Source organism: Strigops habroptila, chromosome 8 (genome assembly GCF_004027225.2).
Source record: "Strigops habroptila isolate Jane chromosome 8, bStrHab1.2.pri, whole genome shotgun sequence".
Classification (NCBI taxonomy): domain Eukaryota; kingdom Metazoa; phylum Chordata; class Aves; order Psittaciformes; family Psittacidae; genus Strigops; species Strigops habroptila.
The window spans coordinates 55,559,384-55,582,607 of NC_044284.2; the positions used below are offsets into that span (position 1 = coordinate 55,559,384).

The following is a 23,224-nucleotide window of genomic DNA, read 5'->3' on the forward strand; positions in this document are numbered from 1 at the left end:
AGCACTTCTTAAATGACAGGCTTGGCCTCTCTGGGAATCTCAAGGAATTAAGTTGTGGGGACAATGTGACAGGGAAGCTGGGGTACGGGACACATAGATGTGTACTCAGAACCAACTCTCCATTTACATCTCTGTAAATTGGTTTACCTCTATTATAGATTAATTGCAGACACAGCTTGAGCTTAGAAGAACTTATCTCAGGCACAATGCAATCTAAACACAGCAATTCTCCATCAAGGCTCTGAATGCCAACTACTTTTGGGGGTTACTTAAGAAATCTAAGTTGGTTTCTATAGAATCACATAGTTCTGGGAAAGGGCAGCACAATCAATCCTGCAGGAACAGGAGTGATGAAGCACCTTGGTGGGTCTGCTGAAGCCAGTCTACATTCAGCAGCACCACTGCTGAGCAGAAGCAGCACTGCTGGATCTGGGTGACATGAGCCATAAATATCCGTACCAAACTCCTCTCCAAGTCCTCTAGCACCTAATTTATCTGTGGGTTGGTACTTTCTGCTATCAGGGTATCCTAGCAGTAAAGATGACTATACAGGCATTTCACTCTGACTTTTGTCCCTAAACAAATGTTGCTGGAGGAAAGAGGAAAAGGAGGAAGGAAAATCTCTGAGCACAGACAAGTTGTCCATTTCTTCTGCAAAAGATGATAACAGCTATTGTTACTAGGTGTCCCATTTCAAAAGCAAGCTTGTGCTGCTGACCAAAGATTCCCAGTCCCGTTAGTGGCCCCATGCAGAGATGAAGCCAGTTACATTTTAACACAAGTAAGTGACTTTAAAAACTATTTTAATGAGCATTAAATCTATAAAGCTTAACTTCAAAAAATAGAAATCCTATGTAGGCCATATAAATGCATTCTGAGGTTGATCTGGATTTTTTGCATGAGACTTCTGCCTACTCAATACAGCCACAGCAACACTAAAGAAACTTGCACAAACTTCTGTTTTACAAATTCCAGTATGAAACTTATTAAAATTCTGAGTATGTCTTGTTTTACTCTTTACAAATTCAAAACCCTCCTCTCACAAGCACTAATAATTAATAGGGTGCTTTGAACTTCGCTGAAAGAAAAAAACGTTGGGAGACTTGAGGTAAGTAACTTTCAAAAGCTTTGATTATTTGTCAAAGAAAAAACTGTTTGAAATCTGGCGAGGAAATGGTAAACCATTAAGAAATGGCAACTGGAACACGCAACACATTCCTGTTTCTTTCTGTTTCTGAAATTATATCTTCTGGCTGTAAAAAGCCTTCAGTGGCATTTCTCAGGTCTCCTTATATGGCAAATTATGTAACAGAAATATGATCAAAGCTGTAAGTCCCAAAAATATATTAGCAGCTCTTCTTCAACAAATTCTTCTAGTGGGGATTGTTTCCACTAGATAACTGAAAGAGTTGGAAATTAGCTGAATAGCAGGCTACTGGCAACAGACTATTAAGATTATTATAATATTTCTCTGCAGCTACTACAGTTATATATCACTTCAATGCCTATTTCAACCTAAGCAGTAAAAACTGAAGTAGTTAATGGTCTTCCAGGGTGCCTCAAATTCACTAACAAACCTTTCTCTAATATCCCCTGGACTTCAAACTGCTTAAGATAAAATGTACCGAACAATATATCTTCAGGTTTTGAATTCTGCTGAGAACTGTAGGGGTAATGGGTTTAAATTTAAACAGGGGAAGTTCAGGTTAGATGTAAGGAAGAAGTTCTTTACTGTGAGGGTGGTGAGGCACTGGAACAAGTTGCCCAAAGAAGTGGTAAACGCTCCATCCCTGGCAGTGTTCAAGGCCCGGTCAGACAGAGCCTTGGGTGACATGGTCTAGTGTGAGACGTCCCTGCCCATGGCAGGGGTTTGGAACTAGATGATTTTCAGGTCCTTTCCAAGCCAAACCATTCTATTCTATTCTGTGTTCTACCAAAGCTGTCAGTAAGTTTCAGCTTTGTTGAACAAACCACATTTTAGATTTGTTTACAAATACATCCTGCAGCATTTTACAAACAACCCTAAATAGCTCCTTATGGTGTGTGAACATCTGCAAGTCTGGGCCCAGTACCCTGACCGTTTTCCCCTGACTTTTGAAATCTCTGTGTTGATAGGAAGATATAGTGTGCAGATCCCTTTCAGCATGAAGACTGCAATGTCTTCTCCCAAACACTGGAATTCAGCTATGCTTACAGGCTAGTGTTATATATTAGGAAATAAACTATAGTGTTTATGCTTGAAAATTCAGAAATAATTTAAGAAAGGACAATTCCATTGAAGAAATTACATTTGCCTGGAAGACCAGAAGCACCACTGGTGTGCTGTGTTATTTCAAAGACAAAGATTAAATAATACTGTTAATTAGCTGATTTGACCTATTTTCAATTTCCTCATGGTAAAGGCAGTGAATTAGAAGTTCCAGTTATCAAAAAGGCCTAAATTTAAAGACAAATAAATTAGGTTTCCCAATTAAGGCCACCTAAAAGGAAGCAGTATGTTCCTGATACTAAAATGTATTCATGCCATATGTGAGTAAATATTTTTGAAAGAACTATTCTTTTTTGAAGGAATAATCAAAAACTGTCTTTCAAAAATAATCTAGCTCAGCACTCTCAGATTAAAATCCATTAGCAAACACTGTAGAATTTACATAGTTATCCTACCGGGCCCTCCACATGCAGATCTCTGAAATATTCATCTCAACACAAAGTAGTTTAGAAATGTTAATAACTACCCAAACTTTGAGCAGGGGTTCAGCATCCAGTGGTGGTTTGAAGCTCTCCTCCTGAAGCCAGGTCAGCCCAGCTGCCTTAATATGAACTGTGACTTAACATCATGCTGCAAGGTATCTAGCATGAAATGTAAATAAACATGGAAACCTACACATCCAGCTGGGAAATCTGTTTGTTCCAATAACAAGGATCTTTGGTCTAAAGACATATATTTATCCCCTGTCCAGTACTGTGAGTAAATGCCTTTTTTTGCTTTCACTATGATTTCAGTGATGACAACTCAATGAAATATCAGAAATACTAATATCCACAAAATGACTAGCAGCTGTGGAATAACACATATTAGAACTGTCAATCCCAGGCTAATATGCAGCTGCCTCAGATAGAAAACTATTAAAGACCTCAGAGATAATCTGACCCTTTGATCATTCAGGCCTCTGGAAGCAAGTCTTCTGAAGGTAATACAGATGTCTAGAAGAGTAAGAGTAACCTGGGGAAAATGAGATAACTAGTGAAATTTTAGCTGAATTCATGTCTGAAAAGTTAAACACTTTCATCTGGTTCATTGGTCAAAAACTTAGCAAATACAGGTATTTTGTACTCATTTTGACCTACTAATAAGGTCTGCTTTACTACAGAATTGGAAAAATAACATTGATCTCGTTTTGAAGAAACTTAACTAAACTGGCCATCTTCTGTATCTTGTATCTTCCAAAGGTTTGAGACATCAAGATCAGCCAAGCAGAATTACTGGACGTCAAACCAAAAAGCTCCTGAGAGTAACTAAGTAGTCTCAACACCTTCATTCTCCTGCAGACTTCATTTGTGAAGATTTAAGTTGCTTTTAATTTGGATTCCCAGCTTGAGATATGAAGGCTTCAGCCTGGAAACCCAAACAAGGAAGCATACAAATTCACAGTTTATTATGGGAAGCTGATTTGAGCGACTTCTGAGAAACCAGCTATGACTACGGAACCAACTGCAATGGGAAAATGATTGATTAATCCAGGGTAAAGTGAGTTGATTTGCAGCACTCTATCCAGACATCCGAATGCAGAGACTATTTTAATGGATTAGACCAGATGTCTGCCCAGTCCAGAGAGGATAGCACCAGAATATGAGCTGCGTAATAGACAGATGTGAGATAATCTGCCTTCCATATTAAATCTCAATCTCATTTGAAACACACAGATTGTCTTAAACCATGATACAGAAAATAATGCTGAGATTAACCGGATAAGAACAGCTGATGGTAGTCCCTCTTCTGAAGTACTTTGTGCAATTCTGTTTGCCACAATCCCCCTCACCAATAAAACAAAATGTCTAAAAATGTGCAAAAACTACTACAAAAACAAAAACCTTCTACATGAAAAAGGAATGGAAATATGAAAAAACCCTGTATATAGAATCATAGAATAGTTAGGGTTGGAAAGGACCTTGATATGTGGAAACAGTAAGTATAATTACCAGTGTAAAAGATTAACAGATTTACTTTCCTACGACAGAAGAGCAAGGCGATACTAATGAAACTGAAATGAAAATTTCTTACATTAAAAAGGGTATGTTTTCCATAAAGTATAATTAATATACAAAACCTCTTGACACTGTATTTTCAAAGCTAAGAGTTTAGAGGGGTTGTAAACATCTTAGATGGATATAATTCAGTACCAAATAATCTTTAGGAAAAAGCTTTATTTCTAGAACCACCTTTCTGTAAGTGCACATTATATGTTTTCTGACATCTTTCCCTGTCACTGACTCTTTACAAACATGGGTTACTGAAATAACCAGTAATGAATGGTCCATAACAGTAACCTGTGTTGCTATAGAGAATGGATAAGTTACCTTTAATTTCTCTGTACGTCAGTTTCCTCATCTGAAAGTTACAAATAACAATGAATATTTCAACATGGGAAGATAAGACTTAGTTATTTCTTGTGGTTTCTGATCCAGGAATACAAACATGATGTTGCTGTGAAAACAAAACAGAAAGTATAATACAGTCATACTGGCTAAATCAATATATATGGTTTGAACATGTTCGGTCCTCTGTAATGGCTTTATTCTCCTGGCATCCATACATAAAAAAAATGTACATTAGTGCCAAATGGAGGTTCATCTATCTCCTAATGCTACATTCCTGCCTGCCGTAAAGACTGGTCCAGATCTGACATGTCATGAAGACACATTAAGCAGTCAGGATACATCAAGAACAAGAACATTCCCCAATTATGTTACATGCACATCAACAGTGTCAGTGTCACTCAGCACACAGGGGTCAAATTGGTTCTTTTGGGGACCTGCCAAGGATCCCTTTAGTGTCAGGAGACACTAAACCAAAGGTTTGGGGGAAAAAGGCAAAAAAAAAACCCCAAACCCAAAGCACCCCACCTTCATTTTTCTACAGCCTAGTTTCCATGTCTTTTCTTAAAAATGGGCCAAGATCAAAAGTTTGCTTCCCGGGCCCCACTGATGTGTGAAAGTTTGGGTCTTTTTCCTATCTTTTTGGTTATTTGCATTTTTAATTCCTCATCTGGTTTCTCAAAAAAATAAGGATCTGCAAATTAAGACTTCCAACATGGCCACAGAGGTATTGCTAAACTTAAGTGGACATTTATGAGGAACATGCAACAAAACATGATTTGAGCACAAGCTGAAACACATTTATGAGAAAATCAGAGATTTTCTCATACATCAATGCAGAAAATCAGCTGTGATGGTTAGATGTGGAAGAAGTTCTGGACAAGGTTAAAAATAAAAAGCAAATACCATAAAGCTGCATATTTAAATACCATAGCAGAGAACACAATATTAGGAGTAAGTGTACGCATTAATCTGGAAATAATAGGGAAGTTACATTATATGTTAAAGAAAGTTACAATGGCACAGGCATGGGCAGATGAAGTAGGCAGGAAACCTGTCAAACAGCCACTGGAGGTTTGTTTCCTGTTTCACAGCGCAGTCAGAGGTGATCAGCTGTGTTTAGTGGTGTTGCACGATAGAGTGGATGAATATAATCACCTGCCTCATGGACAAGTTTAATGTACAATAAACTTTTAATGTTGTTTCAGGGGTTCATAAACAGCATGGCTGAACACAGGGAATTCAAGAACCTTATGGCCAACTCATTTAGAGGTAGCCCTTGATGTACTGCTTCCCAAAGCAGTATTTCATATATTTATCACTTTTTTTAACCTTAAATGGCCCCAAAATCCAAAACCAGTTCTATGGATAATGCATCTTCATTAGGAGCCACTTCTGAGGCTGAAAAGCACAGGCACAGCAGCTAACACAGCAGGTGAGGAAAATGTACTTTTGGTCCAGGAACCCAGATAACTTATGTATGATGCTGTGGGATATTAAATATTCAGGAAAACTGCCATTATCTTTGTTTCATCCTCCAATTGTTGGTATCTCTAATTTTCATAACTTATTTTGGGGGCTTTTGTTTTCCCGTGGGTTGGAAAAGACCTTAACTGTGTTTTGTTACAATAGGAAAGACCTCTGTACCTAGAGGATCCTTATCATTCATGAGGAAACACAAAACTTCAGTTTCACAGACAAACTTATCTTCACATACACAGTTAGAGCCTTTGTTAATGCATCCTCAATAGGAAGAATAACATCTGGCACCTTCCTTAAACAGACCCTCACAGAATAACGTATGTGAGATGTAAGGTTACAGCATCCTGCCCCTCTGCAGGCTCCAGTACCTTACACCTCCGGGGACAGGTCCAGCAGCACCTGCAGGTCAGCCCCCAAGCTACCCGCATTGTGGTGCGGTTTCAGTTCCAACCCGGTGTCTTCACATAGTAGTTTTGCACTCTAAATAAAGCAGGACGTACTTTCTTGTGTGAGAGGAACTCCTGTGCACCACCGTTTTGCTCTGCTCTTCACCACCGCCACCTTTGCCCCCCGTGAAGGGAGGAGGGCGCACAGTGCAGGCTACCCCACCACCAGCTCCTTCCCCACGGCCACCTCTCCCCCGGCCAGACACTCCTCAAGCCCCAAGGGATAGTGCTTTGCCCTCCTCCATAGCTCCCTGGGCAGGGGCCTCAGCGCCGGCCCCTTCTCCACCTCAGTGCCCTCGGCCGGGAGGCGCTTCCCTCCCCTTTCCCTGAGAGAAGGGCTCCGTCTCCTGCACTCCGCTGCTTTGCAGCCCCCATTTACTGCCAGAATCCCCTGGAGAAGGGGGGCTCTTCCCCTTCTCCCCCCGCCCAGACGACTGCGGCTGGCACTGACCCGTCTCTGCCGTCCTGCTCCTCTCCGCCATATTTGTTGTCATCCCCCCACCACCCCCCCACACGGAGCGAGACGCTGCCTGGGCGTCGCCATGGCAACACACGTCACCGCCAGGGGAGTCCCGCACACCCCCCTCCCCTCCCCGCCCTCCCTCAGGCCGCCATGGTGGTGCGGGGAACGGCGGCAGCGCCCGGGGAGAGCGTTCCCGGCGGCCCGGGGAGCCGCGACGGGTCCGGGGCCGCAGAGCATCTGCACCCGGTATCGCCCAGGCCGGCAGCCGCCCCGGTGTTGGCGGGTGGGGCGGCTGTGCGTGAGGCGAGCGGCGCTGCGTGAGGGGCGGGAACGGCCGTGCGTGAGGAGAGCGTTGCCGCCGCCTGCGCCTGTTGCGTGTGGCTGCGGGTGTTTACAAGCACTGCCAGCCCGGGGAAGGACGGGCTTGTTATCTTCTCCCTAGTGACTGTCTCTGCCTCGGCAATTACTGTAACAGCGCCCCGGTGGAGGGGGCAATAGCCGGTACCTGAGCCCCCGCCCGGGCCTCGCTCCCTGCCTGCGGGGAGCCGGCTCTGGCCCTGCGGTGGTCACAGGGTTCCGAGGAGGAGAGGCTCGTTGTGGAGCCGCCACCCTCCACAACGTTGTGATCCCTCCAACCCAGATCAGGGAGCAATTACTGCCCTGCGACCCGGAGCGGGTGCGGAGGGGCCTGAGAGCCTGTTTGACAGGGACCTGTTTGGTCCCTGTCACCCCGGTGGGGAGAGAAGGGGAGTGCATCCCTCCGGCTCTGGTTTCCCACTAGTGCAGTGAAGTGGAGCACGGGGAGGCACCCGCTGGGCAGAGATGGCAAATTCATGTGTGTGACTGCCCCAAAACTCAGCAGGTGAGTGATCATGTGGCAGTTACGTCAAGTTTCTTGGTTTTAATTTCTTAAGGCAGCCCAGTGGGGAGCTTCATTATGTGTGTAAGTGTTGCCTGTCTGTCTCCTTTTCACAGACCTAGCAGGTGAGCCTGACCATATGGCAACTACAGTGATGTTTTCTGGGGATGGGAGGTTTTCAGAGTGTGTGTTCACAAACCCACTGGGTGACACTCACCATGTGGCACATACAGCAATGAAGTCTTTGGTGCAAAGGGGCTAATTATTATGTGTGTGTTTCCCAAGAGACCAGCAGGTTGGGTCTGATCACACGTGTCTCACTAATGCAAGCCTGAGAGGGAAACTGTCTTGTACATCCTCAATGCACACCAACTCTCAGCTCTCAGAAACAAGGCCAACCACAGGACAAGCACAGTGTTACAAGTGTAAGCATCAAGGCCTAGAATCCTGTATATTTGCATACAGGGGCAGATGTGGGGGTGAATGTACCCCAAACTGGGTAGCTGTTAAAACTGTGAAACAAGGAGTATGTGTGCAATGCTAAGCAATGGAAATGGGCAGCACTGCGTTTATGGCTCTATACACACTTAAGTGTTTGCTTCCTTACAGCTAGTAAATTAATGTAACCATTTCCTAGTGACCCATGACTAGTCAGTGAAACACTCCAAGCTTAAAAATCAAAGCAGGTAAAATTGGGGTTTTTCTCCATCTAAGCTTCTGTTCTTTAAACATCACTTTACCTCTTTCTCTTCCTACCTGGTATGTGCCTTTTCTGCTCCAGCTCAACTCTTTTTAAGAAGACGCGTGGATGATACCTGCAGGTTCTACATGCTTAGATTTTTCTGTAGGGTCCTTTCTCCCTGGCTATTGTGGCCTTGTTCCTTGTTCATTCTTCTTTTGGTTCATAGTTCTCTGGTTATTTCTGCAGCATCTCTTTTCGTGGTTTCTCTTCCTTTGCTGATTCCTTTCTTTCTCAGTGGCACTTAGGCTTCTTCACCTACTTCTCTTCACTCTCAGTATCTTACTTTAGTATTATGTCAGCTAATTTTATATTACATTAGCCACATTCCTGTGCCAGTGACTTGATGAAATACCTATCTAAACTGGTGTACTAAGGGCGCTTTGTGATGGGATTAGAAGATACATACACCCCTGCACTGAAGAATACTGGAGTGCAGATACTGTTCTTTGCTTAGTGAGGGCCATCTAGATCCAAGCTCTGGAAAATATTTGCTAGACTTTTCCCTCTGCAGTCTTCATAAACTACAAGTGGTCACTACTGTACTACAGAGGCTGACTTGTCCCTCCGCTGACGGTGAGAGTAATTTCACACACACGCGTGCACATCCTCTCCCATTGTAGTCTCTCTCCAGGCTTGCAGGTCACCTAAGCCCTGTGTTCTTCCTTGTTTGTTCCTGGGCAAATGATCCCAGGACATCCCTCTTCAGAATATGCTGCATGTACTCTGATCTTCTGTCCATTCAGATCTTGTGGCCGATTGTTTATATTAAGTGTTCTTGCACATCCATACAGAAACATCATCAGCACCAATTCAGGCTTAACAGAGACACAAACATTCTCTCCTGGAACCTCTCCATGTATGTGTGCTACAGTACCTCCTACCTGTCTATCTGTCACAGAAACCTCCCCCGATTGTTTCTTTTCCTCTTTACTTGTCCAGTCTGTTACCAGGTCTGGCTTTCTCTTCCTCCATGAAAGGGTGACCACATCTGTATCAGTAGCTAGGACACTTTTTACTTCTGGTCATTCTTTATCCTGCTACAACTCCGTTCTTTTAGGTTCCTTGATAGCCATGTCTCATCCCACTCCTCCTTCAAATAATTTATCATATTACTCCATATTACTTACCCCTTCATTCCTTTATCTAAAGTTTCCTTTTATTTTTTTTTTAGGTCTCAGACAGGTCTGTCCAGGTCTGCAGCTCTAGTCTGGTTTCTTATCATGTTCCCATGTCCCCTCATTCCCTTTGTTCTACTTGCTATTTCAGCTTTAGTGTCCCCTCATCCATATTTCATCCCTATCTATTAATACTCATGTAGCATTTTTCATCTGTAAATTTCTAAGAATGAAGTCCCTGTAGAGAAACCTTCCCTATCAGTTCTTCACATGACCTCTTTATTCACATGAGAGAAAGACTCACTTCTATGGTGACCACAAATACTAATTCAAAGGCCTTTTGCATCTAACCGCCATTCTATTACCTCAGCTCAAATACCTGCAAGGTCTACTGAGATCCAAGACAGCTGGGAAAGGCACTTTTTCCAGCCAAATTAGCTCTTCTGAGTTAACTCACTTGAAAAACCTAGAAATGCCACACTCATTTTTTTTCGTCTGAGTTTAATGCTATGTTATAGTCACCTCACCAAGCTGAAATGGTGTTAAATATAGATGATATGCAGTCTTTCCAAAAACAGTAAGATAATTTGACAAGAGAGAACTGGAAAGTTCACACAGAAAGTTCTTTTGAAAATAGAAAGATAACCGAATGGTGTAACTTGAAGAATAAAGGCTGAAGAAGAGGGAAATAGCATTCAGGAGAATCATAGAATGGTTTGGGTCAGAATGGCCATGGGCAGGGACACCTCACGCTAGACCATGTCGCCCAAGGCTCTGTCCAACCTGGCCTTGAACACTGCCAGGCATGGAGTCTTTACCACTTCTTTGGGCAACCCATTCCAGTGTCTCACCACCCTCACAGTAAAGAACTTCTTCCTTATATCTAACCTGAACTTCTCCTGTTTAAGTTTAAACCCATTACCCCTTGACCTATTGCTATTATGAAGAGTTCCTCACCAGCATCCTTGTAGGCCTCCTTCAAATATTCAGAGAAGCAGCTGCTCATTTTCATTTATGCATTTTTAGAGCACCTGAACATATATCAGAGTGCTTGTTGGTGCAAAGACAGCTCTGGTCCCTGCCCTTCCAAAGCTAATAATCCAATTTTGGACATCACAAAACAAAGGATAACAGAACACCACTTCAGAACACTGCTGCCCTGGTTAGCTTCACATTCATTGTTTCAGCCATATTCCTTATCCCAGTTTATCTTTTCTTCAGCATCTTCACAAGCAAAAGCTACTTCACTTTTGTGGCTCTTTACAGCTTATTCCCACCCTGTTATCTTTTAATATCCTATAGAGAAATCAACGTCTTCCCCCCACACATTTCATTCAGTAATAACTCGCTTCTTGTTACATTTTCAAACCAGCACCTTCATGCTTTCCCTCGCTGCTGCTTCTCACTCCCACTCACCTAATTTTCCTCCTTCAAATCCCTCCCTAAAAATCTCCTGTGCTGTGATGTCTACTGAAGGAATGATAATGAACAGTCAGCTGTGTGCTAGGAGTACTGTCTGTCATGGTGACTAGTGTCGCCTTACTCTGATCTGTCTCTTGCATCTACTTCCCATGCTGGACTTCAAGCAGGGCCCCTCTTCTCCTTGTCTTAGTTATGGGTTCTGGAGCAGACTCTTAAAATCCATCCTATAAACAAATACAAATAAATTGAGGCAATGGAAATACAAATGGAGGTGCTGGCCAAAACCAGGAATAATTCAGTGATGATTCATCAGCTTAGGTAAATTTGCATAAAAATTAATGTGACTGACAACTCCATTACAAATATTGAGAAGGAAATGATTTTTCTAAATACAGGTTTGAGCCATTTTTCTATTTATTTCTAATCCGTAAGGACTTGAGTATGTTTTATATCTGTGCTTTCAAATGTGTATTTGAAACATTAGCTATTCAATTTTTTGTTTGTCTTTTGCCTACAGCCCCCAAGACTGTAGACAAAGAACATGAGAACGTGTAATACCACAGAGCAAAGACTTAAAGTAAAGTACAAAAGATTTCTGATCACTTTGGTGTTGTTGGTTGTTTTTTTTTAACATGAGTATAATTCAAATGTGTTGAAGATACAATGATTTGCATTAGACATTCAATACTTTTGATTCAACTAGAGGTGGCTGCTGTCAATACATAGCTGTCAAAACCCCAAAGATCTTTCAAGAAGATCAATAAAAATCCAATTTTACAATCCTGAGATTTTCCAAGTGTTTAAAAAAAAATGGCAAAAAAAACCCCACAAACCACCATTTTCTACACATTACAAAAAAAGCCAGTGAGGTGTGTTACTGATTTTTCACAAATGGTTTTTAAGTGGCTGGATGAGAATGAGAAGATTGAGTATTAACACGAGGTTTGCATGCGTTCCACACACCACATACGTGGTAAGGTGTATGGTATGGTTCTTCAAAGTGGGGATGTAAAAATCCAGCTGTAATCGTGTAGAAATCAGAGAGTTTTTTGGTTTTTGTATCACTTTCCCTGTGTAGAATAAAGCAGTGCAGGCATTCAAGGGTATGTTCAATTGGTACTTCAATTTTACTATCAGAGACAAGGCCATGACAATGTTTCTGCTACAAACAACCCATCGACGTTGGCTGTGCAAGCAGAGTAGGTACAATTGGAATTAAAAATAAATAAATAAAATTAAATAATAAACACCCCCCCCCCAAAAAAAAAAAAAAAATCTGTTCAGGTTTTTAGCCAGATCTGATGGATTCAGACAGAAAATTAAATCTGGTAAAGAAAAATGAGAGACAAAATGAAAATCCAAAGCCCAGACTGAGGTAGCAAAAGTGAAGTGAATTTCACAACATGCATACATAGTGGAGGAATGCTATAATCTTATTCTTGTAACCTCAATTCACTCTTTCTCTTCTCCTAGCACTTATTGCTCTCATTAGTTAGGAAATATCTAAAAGCAGATAGTAAATTTCTTGTGTGAGGACAGTCTCTTTAATGTATTCTGAACATGCCTAGTGTAACTTCAGAGGTTCTATACAAAAATACTATTACCTCTTGGGGTTTTTCTGTATTATTTCTAAGCACAGGAAACATTAAAATGCAGCAAGTCTGGAAAGGTCAAATTGTATCTCCCCTCATTCTGTGCAGACTTCAGAAATGATCAAAAGGTTATGCTGAGGTAACTGATCTGAAACCTGAGACACCATGATCACAAAACTTGCATCAACTTGTGCCTGTGCAGGCGAAGCATCGTCTCATTTCACTCCTGAAAAATGATTATTTTATTTTACATTTTATGGCTATTTGGAACTTTTTGTTCCTAACGACTGTCCTCACAGACGTGTATCAATATAGCATAATTACACAGAGACGCTGTCAGCCTGAAGGAACCCAACCTGTAAATTACACCCATACTGACTACGGAAGGTGAGTGATTTGTGACTCGGGATTTGGAAGGCTGCCTCGCTTTCCTGCTCTTCCACAACTACTTCTGAGCGGGTAAAAGCAGGGACTGCCAATGTGTAGCAGTTGCTCAGACATGCTTCATTCCTCTTCTGCTATTCCTCTATGTGGGACAGAGCTTTGATGAGGGCTGGGTTGCCAATGTGTGCTTAGGCCCTGCATTTGACTAGGGAAGGAAAGAAAAGTCAGTGCCAGCCACCTGGGTGCAGAATGGAAGAAGGATGGGAGTAAGCCCCTGCTATTACAAACCAGGTATTTTAAAGTTATTTTAATAAAGAACCTTCATTTTTAAGTTCCCATCAAAAAAGGTCAACGTGCATGATAAAAGTGCGCTTTATCTGGGAAAGGCGAAGGGCTAAGTCAGTCCTACTGGGGTTTGAACATGTGAAGAAGAATTTGAACATGAACAAGGCAGCTGAGGAATTTCAAACCTGCAGTATAATGCTAAGTCAGAACGTTGTGCCAGCCAGAGGCATGGAGAAGGGACCCAAAGAACTCTTCTAAACCCTGCAGCTCCCTAGAAGCCCTCAGGGGTAAAAGCACTTTCAGGTAGTTTCTAGTCGTGTAGCAGCTAAATACACCCTGGTACTTGGTGGATGTTTCCAAGCGGTCTGAGTGACACAGACATGGTGGCAGTGGTTACTACACCTAGGCTTAGAAATTAAAATATATGCTTTTGTGATGTTTTCATGTATTTCCGCAAAAACATTTATTCATTTTTTATGAATATTTCTGAATTATTACGGACATTTTCTAGACTCTGTCCTATATTTATAAAACCAGATACATTTTATGCACTGCATTTTAATCTATAAACCCTACAGTTCTCTTTCAATCCTTTTCAGCATCTACTCTCTTAAAATTCTTTTAGTGTAGCTAGTAAACATTTGAGAGAGGTAGAATCAGAACTTAACTTGGGATGAACTGAACAATTGTTTGCCATCTTGAAGGTGATTATTTGACCCCCAACTGAAATTTAATTCTTTAGAAGGAAGGAGAGTTCATAATGGATTTAGGAACCATGTTAAGTTCCATACTGTAAATTCATTATTTGGTTTTAGTTACAATTTCTCAAGGTACCAGTGGCACAGAAAAAGGAGCAGGAAATCACTGAGAGACAATCACTACATATGGCAGCTGGGAGAGAGGAGGTAAACTGAAATTGCAGGAATTTACTTCAGACTGTAATAGGCTTATGTTAGCTAACACATGGCAACTAATACACAATAAAATCCCAGTGCAGGAAGGCCATTTTTAGTTTTCACATGTTAACAGATAAAGGGGGCCTACAATAAAGCTGGAGAGGGACTTTTTACAAGGGCATGTAATGATAGGACAAGGGGGAACAGCTTTAAACTGAAACAGAGTGTATTTAGATGATGTATTAGGAAGAAATTCTTCCCTGTGAGGGTGCTGAGGCGCTGGCACAGGGTGCCCAGAGAAGCTGTGGCTGCCCCAGCCCTGGCAGTGTTCAAGGCCAGGTTGGACACAGGGGCTTGGAGCAACCTGGTCTAGTGAAAGGTGGCCCTGCCCGTGGCAGGGGGTTGGGACTGGATGAGCTTTAAGGTCCCTTCCAACTCAAACCATTCTATGATTCTATGCCTGAACCTCACTTCTCCTGTATAACGCGACATTACTTTCTGACAGGTAAGATGTTAAGAGCTTTTATATTCCAAGTGCTATTTCCAAGAGCTGATTTCTAAGTTGCCATCACTTTTGTGTGTACTCTGAATAGGAAATCAGCTTCCTTTCTCTGGTACAGCAGCCACCATCCTGAGTCTGTGAGTTCCCAAATGGAGTATTTCAATGCCATGTGAAAAAGCAGGAGCGAGAGATATCATGGGTGGGGACACTCCTTTCAAACCTGATGTTTTATGCTGATTCTGCACTGAATGTGGCAGGATTGGACACGACACTGGTAACCCCATCAGTCACCTTAGGGTACGGCATCTTGATGGGGTCATACATGACTTCACATCACTTGAGAAGCCCATTGTAGGGCAAAGAACTGACTTGGTTTCCCAAGTCTCAAGTGCACCTCTCGGGATCTCCCTCCCATACAGTAAGCAACAACTTTTAAGGGGAGAGGCTACAACCAACCAGTGAAAGAGGGAATGACAGAAATATTGGTGAAGCGACCCAGTATAGCACTGTGCTCCTCCAGAGATTTACACAATAGGCAGGGTTTAAAACAAACACAAGAAATAGATGCTATTTAATTAGGACCTTCACAGAAAAACATCTGGTATAATTGGTTAAGGGGAAGTCTTTACTCAGGCAACATTTATTGGGATATAAACAATGTCCAATTGTAAAAGCTAATTAAACAGCAGGGCTAAGGTAACAGAGAGTTTTGCCTGCATGACTAGGATATAAGGTTTATAATCCATGCTGTTATGGGACAACAGCAGCAAGAACAAATAATTGTGTATCCAAAAAGTCAATTATGCCCTTCTTTTAGTAATAACATGCTCCAGAGGTCAGAGAAGACTTGTTCTTTAAGTAACATAGCCAGTTCTCAATAGACTCTGAAACTTGATTACTGCTCAGTGTTTGTTAGGAAATTGAAAGTGGCAAAACAAGCCTGATGGATAGTCTACCCTATTCATTACCTATTACTGTTACCTAATGTACATATGGTACATTATTAGCCCATCACTGAGGAGCCCCAGGTACCCTGATGGCCTTTGCTTTCACAGAGCAAATTCTCCATTTTTGAGCCATCTGCCCTGTACCAGTTTCCAAGCAACTCACATCACTGACCATGTATGGTTTCAAAATGTCCTTTTAAAGAAAGCTCATATACAAGTAATAGGGATTTTTTTATATATACATAAGTATAGTTGAACTAATGCAACTTAAATGGCAGGTACACACACATCCATGTAGCTACAAATTCAGTGACAAATCCATCTTGCAGAGTTTCCTCAGACCTTCTGCAATGGGTGACAGCCTGGGTTCACCCAACCCCTCAAGATTGCCTCCAGGTTACTCATAGGAGTAACCTGGAGTAACCTGCCTCCACCTTCTGCAGCACATCCAGGGTTGTTTCTATTTGGCAGCGCTGTACTTGCTGTTACAATCCCTTTAAATGCAGTCTCCGTAACAAAATTCTGCTTTATTCACTTTCTTCCTGCTTATCTTCTTTGCACTGATGGAATGACATACCTCTGCAAACTGGAAGGAAATGAAGAGTTTCAGAGGCCAGGCAGATGTTTTCCTCTGTGAAGAGAAAGGGATGTTTTCCCCTGAATGCCGCTCTATGCACTACACGGATTGAGAAGCACCATTTGCCATGTACTACGAACAACTACAACAGCGATGTCCTCTTCCAAACCAACGATATCCACGAAAGACTTTCATCGTTTTTTTTCATAGTTATCTTGACATGGAACAGGCTGCAGTGCATTTGCTGTACTTTCCAACTGTGGCATCAGACAACTTGAGTTCTGTGAGACAGCTGCATACTGAGCAGCAATACAAACACACTGGAATCTTTAAGCTACTCAGCAGCCTTTTAAAGTGCACATAATTTTCTCACAAACCAAGTATCTGCAGCAAGTGGAAAAACTAACTTTAAAAACTTTACATGTTTTTTAAATTCCTAGCCTCTAGCAACGTATTATAATGTAAAAACTATGCTCAAAACCTTAAATGTTTTCACAATAATTTTTACTTTAAATAATTTAATTTACTGCCTTTTAGATTGGAAAGTAGCAAGGACAATTTCAAACAGGAACTTCAAAACCAAGATAGAACCAAAGACTTTTTCAGGATGAAAGAACACATGTAAGGAGGATCAAGACCCTACAGTGAGATCAGCCATTAGCTGATTAAATATGTGACTAAAATTCATCATTTTAAATAGCAGCCATATTGATGGAGAGCAATCTGGTAAGCAAACAAATGATAGTGGATATTTTTTTTCTCCCATATCTTCAGACAGAAACATTTATCTTAATAAGATTCACTATGCTGTAATACACGTGGAATAAGTCAATGCTTACTAATTAAAGGACAGTGTCAACCTGATTTTCTAAACAGCTAATTAAAAGATGTAGCATCTAATACAGCACTTATTGCAAAGTATGCTGTTTAAAAAATACATCCCTGTAAAAGTTACTTGTTTTCCTATTCCCTTGTGTTTGTTTTTTTAATTGGTTTTTCAACAAAGGAGGATCTGCTGAACCAAGGTTCTATTTCTGTATCAAGTTCCATTAACGCACACCCCCGTACTTAGGTTGTAGGTCTGAAAGGCTAGGCAAGAAAACGACGACACTAATCCTAAGGGTTTGCTGTTGTTGCTTTTCCAAGGGTGACAAGATTTTCTCTCTCTGTTTTGAGGGGATTTTAGACAATCTAGGTGTCATTTGAAACTGTAAAATTTGCAAAGAGAAATGTTATTTTCCTATTGATGAGGAATCCTTAACCTTCCATTTTACAGATTACATTAGTTTCTCAGAATAAGCAGGCTTTTGTGTTTCTTATTCTGATTCTGTATGTAGCTTTTTCAAGAGAAAGAAGTTGTTGTAGATCTGTCAGCAAGGCTCTGGGAGTAGGAGGATGTTTGGATTTCCGGCATATTGCAACGCAGTTCTTGGCCACCAGCAAAGCTCTGTGTGTGAATCTCATTTTATATCTGTTGTTTGCAATACCACATATTTTAAGAGACATTTGAAATAGTCTCTGTACTCCTAATCCTAGATAAGTAATCACAAACCATTCCCGAAAAGAAACCAAGAAGGCAAAATACCTACTTCTACGTAGCTCATGTCATGAGAGACTGTGGATGAAAAGATGGTGTCATAGAAATGTAATAAAATCTGTTGTATCTTGAACAATTCCAGTCTGCAGTCGAAGATCTTAGCTCAAATCAGCCTGTTGTTTGCTGTTTGTTTTCTTTCCAGATTCATTTGTAACAATATTCTGAATGACACACTTTTTGCATTAAAACATCATTAGCCAGCTAATCTTATTACCCAACTTATTAATCTTTTAAAATGTGTGTTTTTGCAGTGCAGCAATCTGACACAGTAAATGATGAACTCTGTGACTGCTAATTAGTTTTACACCTGGAAGTATATGGAGCTCGTCCTCAATTCATATTTGCGTTATTCTTTTCTCTGAAGATCACCCGAGTCACCACTCCCACTATTTCTCCTTCTTTTCCATCCTCGACCAATACATAGAAAACATCATTTCTCCAGCCAAGGCATATGCAACACCCTTTAGAACGCATCAGGGCAGATCCTTCATCAGTTGGAGGAATCATTGTGTTATCAATGTGAGGTCCTGTCTGCCCTGGGCAGCATAAAACAAGCTTGGGATTTCCAAACATTTTGCCTTCTCCAGCAAAGAGGTGCTTTTATTATGTGTTAACTAACACATTATAAACATGGCTTCTCCTTTCACATTCCTGTGACCTTTCATAGGCGGGCATCCAGCTCCTCACAAACTGTAGTGATAATTCAGTGGCTGACCGGAGGCTTTGGCAATCTCTACACAGAACAATGACTTGAAACTAATCCTCTCCATTGTAAATAATTCCAGAATAAAAAAATAACTGAGAGTTATGTTGACAATGACTTAGGAGTGCAAAATACTATAACTGTCTGCATTCTGCAGTGTTAACAGGAATTAAAACTTGGTTTAGTCATTAAAGTAATCAGGTATAAATCAAAGAAACCTCAGGAGATGCTGTTGTTGAGGAAGCAGGTATTATTTTCACACAAACAAGCATTTTTCTCATCCTAACTTCATCTTAATAGGTACGCATCTTTAATAAACAAAACCATTATTTTGAATTGTATCAAGAAATTTCCATCTTTAATACTGCTCAAAATAAAAATACCAAAATGCTAAAAGCATTTTGTTTTTTACACACACATCTAGCATTGCCATAATGCAATATTGTAAATGCCAAAAAAGTGAAGCCATGATCTATAATTTTAAAATGCCAGTGATTTCCAAGCTGTCACTGATCTTGGAAAATTTCCCCAGTAGCATGTGGAGATCAATAACTGTTTATAGACTTTTTAGTCCCAGTTTATAGGGAGTGTGTAACTATGGACTATGTCAAATCTCTTAACTGAGAAGTGAAAGACTTGATTTCACGCTTAAAACTACCCAAAAGCCTATAATGCTAAAGAAAGGCAAGAAGGATGATCCAGGGAACTACAGGCCAGTCAGCATCTGCTTGCTCTCTGGAATAATAATGGTGCAAGTGCAGCAGCCGTTTCTGAAGAAGAAAGAAAGGAAGATGATTAGAAACAGTGTCCAGCATGGATTTCCCAAGGTTTGCCATGCTTGACCAAGCCTAATTACCTTCGGTGATGAAATGGCAAGATGTGCAGAGAAAGGAAAAGCAGTAGGTGTTGTCTACTACTACACCGCCTTGGCTTAAATGAGGCTTTCAGCATGCTCTCCTATAGCATACATGTATCCAAGTTGGGACATTACAGTGTGGATGGGTAGACTGCTAGATGGGTGAAGATCCAGCTTTATGGGCACAGTGATTCATACTCCACTCAACAGCTGGTTACAAGTGGTGTTCCTTGGGAGTTTACCTTTCAACCCATAACACTGAGTACCTTTATCAGTGGCCCGGAGGAGAACACAGAGCACAACTTGGTCAGGCTTGCAGAAAGCACGGAACTAGGAGATGCCCTCAGCACTCTGAAGATCAGAATTGTCATTTAGAGGGATGTACACAGGCTGGAGGGACGGACTGACAGGAACCTCAGGAAACTCAACAAGGACACGTGAAAAGTCCTGCACGTGGGACAGGCTAACCCCCTACAATGGTACAGGATCGGACTGTATGGCTGAGAAGCAGCTCTGCAGAGGACATGGGGGTCCTGGTGATGTTGTACACTACACACAAGCCAGCAGTGCACTCCAGCAGCAATGAAGGCTAACAGCATATTGTGCTGCATCAACAGGTGCATCAACAGTAGATTGACAGAGATGTAATTATTCCCTTTCACTCTATGATTCAGGCTGGTTTTGTATCTGGAATATTATGTGCAGTTTTGGGGAAGCCTGTACAAGAAAGATGCTGATAAACTTGAGAGACTTAAGCAGACAAGCACCAAGGTGATTAGAGGGCTGGAGCACTTGCTCTTTGAGGAAAGTCTGAGACAAGGACTTGTTTAGTCTGGAGAAAAGACAACTTCCAAAACACCTAAACCCAACATGCTCATACTTTAGAAGAGGCTACCGAAAAGATGGACCTAGGCTCATTACTAAGGTGCAACTAGATATAAGGAAAAGTAATTACATATAAGGATATTTAATGACTAGAACAGGTTGCACAGCGAGGCTGGGGAATCTCCATCCTGACAGGTTTTCAAAACTTCACTGCAGCAAGTCCTGAACAAATATGTGTTTTCAAACCGATGTTGACCCTGACCTGAGCAGGAGTTCGCACTAACTAGAAAGCCTCCCAAGGTCCCTTCCAACCGAATGATTCAGTGATTCCAAGTATGTGTAAAATTCTCTTCAAAGTTGCCATCCATCCCATCCTTGGGGTTGTCACTTTACACGTGTAGTTATGGGCTCATGTCAAAAGAAAGTAAATTAACACATCCTTCTCATCCTTTATCTCAGAAGCAGGTTTAAGATCAATATCCTGTGCATGCTGATCCTAAATTCCACTCCAAGGTTAATGTATCCTATTACCAGAAAATACCTTTTACTCACTATTTTTCCTTCCTTGCACATGCACCCATGTGAAAGTGGGTAAGAATTTCACTGCACCATGGAACCTTTCTCTTCTGGATCCAGACAGTTTTCGATTTGATATTTTACAGAAAAGGTAATGAGAAATAATTTTATCTTTGATTATGTCTCTTCACAGCTTATTCATCAATGGGTTTAGTAACCGTGGATCAATTCTTTTCTATGCTCATCCATTTCTCAGTCTTCTGTTTAATCTAATTTTTCATCAGCTGATTCTTTGCCTGGCGTAACTAAAGTACGAGCTCTGGATCAACAAGCAGTGCTGTGTCTGTAAGTCCACCATTCCTGAACATTAACTGGGTAAGAAACTGTGATGCAAAACTGGTAACAAAGCATGCTATATGCCAACACTGTGAAGAAATATGAATTTTGAACTGTTCTCATGAAACCCAAAATTGAATTACTCCAGTTAATGAAGGAAGACATGCTGGAACTAGAATCCTCTTCCAACCTTAGGGTTCATCTCTTTACAGTTACATTCACACTGTAAACTCCCCGGTTAGCAAGCAAGACATTACAAGCAATCCTCAAAATCACAGAATCATGGAATCATAGAATGGTTTGGGTTGGAAGGGACCTTAAAAATGAACAATACTACTACAGAGTATGATTGCACATTCTAAATGTGATGGTATTTAGCAAATACCGGAAATTAATCATATATATTCTTCCTAATTCCTTTTCTAGACTATGTAAACACCTTAAATTGTGCAGTTTCATATCCAAAGTTTTATTTCCAGTATTACGAAAGACTGCCTTAAAGTATTTAAACCTTCTTTGTGTTGTATCATCAAGCTGTAAGGAAAACTTACAAACACACAAAATTAATGTGGCCACTGGAATTCTCTACTTTCTGTGCAATTAAAGTGGCATAAAATGAGATTTCTAAGATATGATAAATACACAAAATTATTAAGCACTAAAATAGGTAGGAGCCTATTTGGGTGCAACAGTGGCATATGTTGGTGGCTTTGCCAAGACCAACTTGTTTTAAATCACATGAGAAATCCAATACTCTTCCTGAGGTGCAGCACTGTGTATATCAACAGAGGAAGCAGTTTAAACCTATAACAAGGAAAATATCTTCCAAGTCCAGAAAGGTAATACACAAGCAATCATTGCACTTTATCCTCCTTCTTTTTCTACTCCTGGCTGTGCAAATCAGAAAAAGTAGGAAGTTGGGGCAGCAGTGGAAGGCTCACCAAAATACATTTCAAGAAGAAGGAAAGATATTCAAATTGGTATATAAAAAACCAATAATGTTATACTGACTGTGGCAGGCAGAGTGAACACGAAGTCATGTGGCTCTGAGGCCTGATCTTTTAAGCTGCTCCTAATTAAATGCAGCTTTGCTCCTACTGGATGCTAAGAGCTTTCCAGGTTACTGCCTGTATTAAATGAAAATTAGATGCTTAGTCTGTATGAACGTTGCAAAGTTGATTGAAAAAAGATAATGTGTGAAGTCTGTGTCAAAAAAGAATATTGCTGATTCACTCCAACGTGCTTAGACATTCCTGAACTCCGATGGTTCATCAGTACCTCATAGTATAGGTCATAATCCTTAGCAGATAAACGCTTAATCCAAGATAAATCGTAATAAATCCAAATGAGATTAGACCTTTACCGACATATTCGATGAGTGGTGTAAAAACATGTTTGAGTGACTGTGATGCAGCAGTGGGAGTAACTGACTCAATTATGCTCAGAACTTCAGAGAAGGTGCAATAATAGTTAAAAGAAAAGCAGAAATTTACTGGCAAGCGCCATTCGGGGGGCTCTTCTCCAGCCTCACTTCGGAACAATATTCTTCTGATCTGTGAGTCTTCACAGTTTAAATCAGTGCTCCATCAAAGTCACCTACTTTCTGAAACAGATGTTTTATTTATCTCCTCCTCCCCACTCCTACTATTCTGATCTGAATAAAACCTGCAGGAGCCTTAAGGCTAAATCATTCAGGGGACCCACTGGCACTTTCACTCCCTCTGTATTCAATAGTTCAGGATATCTGAATGACTTGTCAAGTATTTACAGGAAAGCACATCTCTGCATAGGTCTTCAAAAAATCAAAAAGGCATGTTAAAATTAATAGTGCTATGACTAAATGCATTATGGTTATAGCTGGACAATAAGATTAGAAAAATTGTTTACTGCTACAATCAGAGATTGCTACAGAGGTCTGGAAGCTTTACCTGGAAGAAATTTTGTCTGTCTCTACTTGTGACAGAAGTATAACCTCTCAACCTGCCAACTGAAACAAAAAGCTGCTGTCCTGAAGCAGAAGCAGAAGGTTTTAAAACGGTTTTTTGTTCTGCAATAATGAAACCTCCAAGAAATCCTAATAAAA

The 23,224-nt window shown here is 41.0% G+C and overlaps 1 protein-coding gene across 2 annotated transcripts in view; it reads right to left on the minus strand.

The window, feature by feature from the left end:
• The window catches only part of AGBL4 (ATP/GTP binding protein like 4), a 956,884-nt gene extending 949,863 nt beyond the window's left edge, over positions 1 to 7,021 (minus strand). The window contains exons 1-2 of one of the 2 annotated variants that reach the window (XM_032920114.1): positions 6,976 to 7,021; positions 4,579 to 4,705 (exon numbers count right to left, since the gene is read on the minus strand). In XM_032920114.1, coding sequence (XP_032776005.1) covers positions 4,579 to 4,609 — 31 coding nt within the window. In that variant the 5' untranslated portion in view covers positions 4,610 to 4,705; positions 6,976 to 7,021. The remainder of the gene's footprint in view (positions 1 to 4,578; positions 4,706 to 6,975) is intronic. The other variant, XM_032920113.1, reaches the window with a different exon arrangement.
• Positions 7,022 to 23,224: the final 16,203 nt, after the last annotated feature.